The sequence below is a fragment of the Prunus avium genome, chromosome 8, assembly GCF_965620075.1.
Source record: "Prunus avium chromosome 8, drPruAviu1.hap1.1, whole genome shotgun sequence".
NCBI lineage: Eukaryota > Viridiplantae > Streptophyta > Magnoliopsida > Rosales > Rosaceae > Prunus > Prunus avium.
The window spans coordinates 24,157,490-24,164,634 of record NC_142291.1 but is presented as its reverse complement, the minus strand read 5'-3'; the positions used below and the strand labels follow the sequence as shown (position 1 = coordinate 24,164,634).

Genomic DNA, 7,145 nt, shown 5'->3' with positions numbered 1-7,145 from the left:
AGTGTCAAAGCAATAAAATCACAAGCTTCCCAAATTCGAGAAGCTTTATTTAAATTAACAGAAATTAGTGAAGGTGTTAAATTGAGTAGGGATGCTCAAAGTTTAGCATCAGGAGAGCTTTAAAGTTTTGAATTTATATTAAGTTTGGTTATTTGGCATGACATTTTGCATAAGATTAACTTAGTAAAAAGTTACAATATGAAGACATGCATCTTGATGCTGCTGTATGACAATTAGAAGGACTTGTTTTATTTTTTGAAAACTATAGAATAAATGGGTTTATTTCTGCCATGATTGATGCTAAAGAAATATCCCTTGATATGAGAATTGAGCTTGTATTTCCAAAAAAATGTCAAGTTTGTAGAAAAAGGCATCTTGATGAGATTTCCAATAGTAATAGGGAACAGTAATCAGCTGAAGAATCATTTAAAACTAATTATTTTCTTGTTACAGTGGATACTGCTCTTGGTGAATTGAAGAGTATGTTTGAACAATTGCATTGTTTTGAATCTATTTTGGGGTTCTTATTTGATGCTACAAAGTTGACTTCGGATTTAGGGTTTAGGGTTGATGCAAGAGACTTATTTTCAAAATTACAAGTGTTGCAAGTGATGTTACCAAAAGAAGCATATGAAACTGATAAACCATGGACATCCATTAAAATTCTTGAGTTTGTAAAGAGTGTGGATATGTTTCCTAATGTAATGGTTGCTTATGGGGTATTATTGACTATATGTGTGATTGTGGCATCTGCTGAAAGAAGTTTTTCTAAATTAAAATTATTGAAATCTTACTTGCGGACTACCATGACTCAAGATAGGCTAAATGGATTAGTGATATTATGCATTGAAAATGATATGTTAGAATACATTAAATATGATAGTATAATTGATGATTTTGCTTCTAAAAGTGCAAAACGAAGACATTTTAAATTATGTTTGTGGTTGAGATTTCATTGCTATTTTTATTTTGTAGGCACATGTGATGATTGTTTGCTTTGATTAATTGTGGAGGATGAAAAGAAGATTGATCAAATCAAGAAATGCTTACGGAGATTGGGGAGGAAGCATGTAGACTCAAATATGTGGTTTTTGTTTTTGAATGCAATGTTTACAATGCGGGGTACTCTTTTTCCTTTGTTGGGGGTTTTGTCCCATTGGGTTTTCCCCAGACAAGGTTTTCCTTCTTATAATTTTAATAAAATTAATTAGTTGATAATATTTTTTTTCAGTGTTTAATTTGTATAAAGGGGCACACTTAGAAAATTTACCTTGGGCCTTAGAAAACCCAAGATAGGCTCTGCTCTTCACCCCGCCACAACCACCAATTGACGACGACAACTTGAGTGTCGTGATTACTTTCTCGAAGAAGAAGAAGAAGAAGAAGAAGAGTGCTTGTTTTGCTCAGAGTTAATTGTTTTTTTTTATTTTTTTATCAGAGGAGATGGACGCAATTTATGGTTGTGAGGTTTTCAGTTGTGATGAGATAAATGGTGCATGGGTGCACCTGGTGCACTATAGAAAGTGCCGAGATAGAGGGAAAATTGCCGAGATAGAGAGATGAAGTGGAAGTGGGTGACAGATGCATGGTTTCAGTTTGGACAAAATAAGTTTTCAGAAAGCAATGAAAACGACAATTTTCCGTTTTCAACTTTTGTATATAGGTTTAAATTTGTTTTCAAAAAACAAATTCCTCGATTTTGGAAAACAACGTACCAAAAGAATTTTTTGGAAAAAATGAAAACATAAAATGATAATAGGACCGTGAAAACGTAACCGAACGGCCCCTTTTTGGAAAAAATAATTTTAAGTGTAAAGCTCCATTTAATTTTTTTCAAGCCCTATCCTTGGTGCTATTGCTTGACACAGAGTCAACAGATGACCTGGAAAGTTGTCGTCCACATAAGACATTGGAACTTATTTGCTTTGAAACATTCAACCTCGACATATTATGTCAATAATGCGAGTTTCAGGTAACTTGAGATATACTGTTTTAAGTGGAAACCTTATCATGATTGTTTTATTCTTTTCCAAATTGGTGTGATTATTACGGTACCGAACACCATCTTTGAGCTTAGTGGTCCCCATAGAATCACACTTGTGGTCTCTAATTCGGTTACCGATCAATTCTTTCATGCATCAAATTTTTAGAAACATATGGAAAGTCCATCAAAAAGTTAATGCAGAATGGACATATATTGTGAATGATGACTGGGAGGCCCCCAGTGTCTGCAGTTCTTAATTTGGAAAACCAAAAACTCTGATATCACATTTACCTTATTGGCATGCCCATTTGATGTTCTTGTATCTCTTTTTTTTTGCCTTTTTTCTATTTCTAGGGGCATTTAGATTTTCTAGGGGCAAATTTTTTCACTATAAATCACCATAAGATTGAATTTTTATTTTAATCTTTTGCTTAAGTATTGTTTTTCTGTCTTCGGCCAGTTGGCCGTTAGAGAGAGTTCTGTTCTTTTTTTGTCGAGTGACATGAATGGAATATAAGTAGATAATGCGTTTGAGATTTCATTTTGAGTGACATGAATGGAATATGAGTAGATGATGCGTTTGAGATCTCATTCTAATCAAACGATTGATTAATTGAGCAAGAAACCTTGAATGGAATATAAGTCGAAGCCACATATTTAGCTTCTTCCCCCCTTGAAAACAAATTCCCTAGGAGAAATCACTCACATAATTAAAAAAAAAAAATCAGATTTTAGTGATACCGGTGTTCAGAAAATAAGTCTCCCAACTCCTGTTGAAATAAAAAAGAAAGAAGCCCCCAAATAATAAAAGAAAACCTTTTGGAACACAAAGTCAAACATGTAGATGTTTATCTCTTTCCTTCAATCTGTCTTTTTGTTTTCAGGAAATAGAATTTCTCCACCTCCTAGGTGTCTTTCTAGTCTGCTGATCTGCAGCTGCTTGGTGCTCAGTCCCAATGTTGTGCTGATTTTCTAAGTTTGTGGTCTTTGTGAGTTTGCTTAGTTTCTTCCACCCACTGCTCCATGCTGATGTCTGTTTCTGCTTTGACATCTTATCAAATTGTCTCTGCAAGTTGTCCATGTCATTCTGGAGCTCAAGGTACTTGGCTTTGACACTCTCCAGTTCGAACTTTACCGTGTTGATGTCTTTTTTAGCTGCTGCCCATCCTTCTTGGAATGATTGCGGGGTCCCTTCGAGTAGTGTTTTTCGATTCAAAACCATTGGCTGATACTGAGATTCTCCAGCTTCTTTGAGGGAGCTGGTGGCTAATGCATTGCTTATTTTTACTTGTTCAGAGAAAAGAACTTGCACCACCACCCTTAATGGGAGTCTTTCATTTTGGGCAGCATGCATGCAGGCATCAATTGATAACTTTTGGCAATCCATCACTCGGCAAAGCCTCTTCCTTTCATGCTCAGAAAGTGTAGGATGGGCCTGTTAATGACAAGGAGATGGGAACTCTTAATATGAAGCAATTGATCAACAAAAATACTGTCATGCTTTATAGGAAAAACAGAAAGAAAAAAAATTCAAGAATGGTTCATCAAACTTATATAAACCAGAGGCAAATGACATTGTCTAACTGTATTTTCAGTTCATAGTCACGAAAGCCGACTTGCAGCACTTTCTACACACATTGTAGATCCCATATCGACATTTTGTTCACTAACAGAAATGTAGCATTACAAGCAATCAGTAATACTCTTTGACAAAAAAAAAAAAAGTAATACTCCACCATCGTTCTAATATTTGATTTATGATTATTACGGTTCTGATTTCCTTACAGCCTCCACTTATATGTTATAAAATGTTCGAATTATCGAGACAGGGAAACTTCTGTTGTATTTTTGGACCTCTGCTGGGCAGATTTGCACAAAAGCTAAAAAAAAGCACATAACCGTGTCGAAAAGGGTCACAAATTAAGTATCGAATACCTCTGCAGTAAATTCAGATTCACATTTTTTCTAAGTTTTCTGCTTTAAAATGGAAGCTGGAGAAAAGCAATATCTATAATTAAAACTTTTCCATGCAGTTTACTGCATAGGACCTCCCATTGTATGCAAACTTCTTGTGAGTGATTAATTTCTCTTTGTTTTTCCACCTTCAATTGGTATTCAAAACGTTCATGCATAAGAGAAGGTAGTTTCTGTAACAGAATAGACCAAAAGATAGAAAACACAGTTCTATGACAGAGTAAATTTGGAAGAACCAAATACCTTAAGATAGGAATCAATTGCTCTATAAAGTCCATCATCACAGATCCTTGCAGAATCAGGCAAAGCTTCTGCCAGCACCTGAAACTTTGTTAGGGAGAGGCTTCTATCTCTGGATACCTCAGTAAGATAACTATCGACAAGCCTAGCCACCCTCATCTTAGCAGCATTTGGGCCTGTACCCCTTTGAATGTCATCATAGTGTTTTCCAGGGAAAGATTGTTGGCTTGGACTTGAAATATCTGTTTGTTCTTGAACCAGAAAATGCTCCAGAAGCCTTTGAACAAGATCCACATCATACATAGTTTCACTTTTATTGTAAGAAGGAATAAGAAGATCCACCAATGTAGCCTGTTCGAACTGCATTCCCACGCGTTTTTCCAGCTCAGTAACCAAAGCAGGTGCTACTTTCAACATGTTTGCCATTCTCAAAAGCCGAAGAAGGAAGCTGCATGAGACACTATCCTTCTGTGGTGGAATTATACTGATGAGGCTCTCAATGATCATCCGTTGATCTTTGGCCTGAACAGTTGGAGGATCATCTTTATTTCCTGCCACAATCAAATGGAGTCCACCCTTCCAACTGCTGCCACTATTACTGGTATTACTATTGCTGCTGTTGCTTCCTTCATCTGCTGTGGCCGCGCCATCATTTATTAAACCCGGAAGCCATTTGGATGCATAATGCATTATTGCAGCTCCAATCAGTTCAAATCTCATCCCCTTTACCTTAATTGCAGTAATAACCCTGACAAAGTGATCAATCCTAAGAATCGAAACATCTTCAAACCACCAATCAGGAGGGACCTGCTGGTTTTTACTTGGACTTGAGTCCTTCATGTCATTCCAGCTTGGACTTGAAACTTTTTGTGGCTTTCCAGTGTATGCCCATCTTATTCCTTTTGGATTGGCACAAGCTTTCCAAGCAATAGACTCGCTGCATCTTCGGACAATTTGAAGATTTTCCGCCCATGGCGAGAGCTTCTCACAGCTTTTCAACACAACTATGGAGTCTCTCCATGAGGATAAAACCACATAGCTGAGAAACGCCTCGGTTTTGAAGATAAGATTGCCTTCTTCCAAGTCCTCTGTCATTTCAAGGTACTCAGCAGCACATCTCAGGCCTGAAATGTTAGCTGCTGTTAGATCAACAGCAATTCCATAGCAGAATTTCGCAGCTAGCTCGAATGCCTCCGGTCCACCAGGAAGGTCATCCAAAGCCATCTTACTCATGTCCGGGTCGCGTAATTCATACATAACTCTGTTGATCTTTCCACTCCTTGACAGCAGGGGATACTTCCAAAACAGAATGACAGAAACATAAAATTCCATTCTTATAACTTCTCACCAAACAATTTATTAGACTGGTTATAACTTATAACAGAACAAAAGAAATTATTAGACTAGTAAGCTCAAGGATATGAAACTATAAAGATTTGAGAGAGAATTAGAAATGGTACCTTGTGCAAGTGAAAATTCACATCTCCAACTTGAACTAGCAGGTCACTTGGGATATCAGTTGCAACATACCTATTTTTGAACCAAACCCACCAAATATTTTAATTAGTTTGCATGCTAAAACATCAGCTACCCTTTAACCAACACACCACAAGCATCATGAAGAAGTAAAATCTCATTTTATTTAGACTCAACTAAGTACACCAAGACACTTCAAAGTCCAAATTAGCAGCTTAAATTGTAGTGTATCTAATTTCATACATACCAAGAGCTGCCTTTTAGCTCAAACCCATCAGTCTTAACACTGTGCTTGCTTGAACTAAGAACTCCATTGCCGTAATCTCTCCCTCCAACTGACTCAGTCTCTGAATCCCACATGATTTTGAAGAGAACCCAGAAAACTTAAGCTGGAATCTTCTCGAGAAAGTGGCTACAAATAAGAGCAGGCACAGAGATTGTATGAGATAGCAGCAGAACAAAGCAGAGAGAGAAGGCAGTGAAACTGAGAAAGATGTAAGGAGACTAAAAGGGATGAGTCTCCCTCACATGGGGGGCTTGGAATTATCTCCAATTGTCGGCTTCTCAAGAGGTTTCGAAGAGCTCTTACAGGCTGTGTAGTAATGGGCACAGTAGGTACTGTTTTGGATCACTCGGAGCCTCCTTTCTTTGCTTTTTTCAGCTTAATTGGTTCCCCCTATGCAAAAAGAATGGGAGAGATTCAGTTTCTTCTTTTGATATTCTCTATTCTTAAATAAAATAAAATAAAAAATTGTAGACATAAGCTTTATTCTTTTTTACTAGAAATTATTGTGGGTATCTAACATACCATGTGTGACAATATGATTTATGGAAGTTACTCCAATTATAAATCGAATGCTATTATTAATAGTAAACTTTTTTTTCGCTTATAGAAGTGGAGAGACTTGAATTTGAGATCTCTTCCAACATTGTAATAGTTCATATCTAAATTTGAAACAGCAAACAGTGAGCTTGCTTGGACTGTTCAAGTTAGTATTTGTGAGTCTCGCCCTTAAACAATATACAGGACTGTTGTTCAATTTAATAAGTTCAGTCTTATTATACCAAATAATGGTATTTAAAATTCGACCCACCAGTTCGAATTTTTTTTTTTTTCTTCATAAAAATAAAAGTTCTGTACACTTCCCTATTTGGTTTTCTTGTCAGTGTCAGGTATTCAATATTCTTCTGGTTGACTAAAAAGATCAAGCGAACCCGAATAGGATGTTTACTGTCTATGTACGACTTGAAGGTCAGTACAGAAATTCCATTTGTGTATTCTATTATCACCATGAATTTTTTTTTTTAACTTTATTTTTCTGTTTCAACGCTATTGGTTCTTCACTTCGGTTTTAAATCACAAAACAGAGTTGGTTTTTCACTTTGGCTTCAGATGTTCCATGAATTACCAAGTTGTGTTTAAATCCTAATGCAATCATTTTGAACCTTTTGATGTCTACTCTAATCAGTG

At 36.4% G+C, this 7,145-nt stretch overlaps 1 protein-coding gene across 2 annotated transcripts; it reads right to left on the bottom strand.

The window, feature by feature from the left end:
- Positions 1-2,563: 2,563 nt before the first annotated feature.
- On the bottom strand, positions 2,564-6,367 carry NPH3 (Phototropic-responsive NPH3 family protein). 2 transcript variants are annotated; one of them, XM_021973369.2, is made up of 5 exons: positions 6,203-6,367; positions 5,922-6,086; positions 5,659-5,728; positions 4,202-5,494; positions 2,564-3,419 (listed from the first exon to the last, which is right to left on the bottom strand). In XM_021973369.2, exons 2-5 carry the CDS (start codon positions 6,032-6,034, stop codon positions 2,865-2,867), a joined length of 2,031 nt encoding a protein of 676 aa, XP_021829061.1. In that variant the 5' UTR covers positions 6,035-6,086; positions 6,203-6,367; the 3' UTR covers positions 2,564-2,864. The 2 variants fall into 2 exon arrangements, with proteins under 2 accessions (XP_021829061.1, XP_021829060.1); XM_021973368.2 differs by having other exon boundaries at positions 5,922-6,367.
- Between the last annotated feature and the right edge of the window lie 778 nt (positions 6,368-7,145).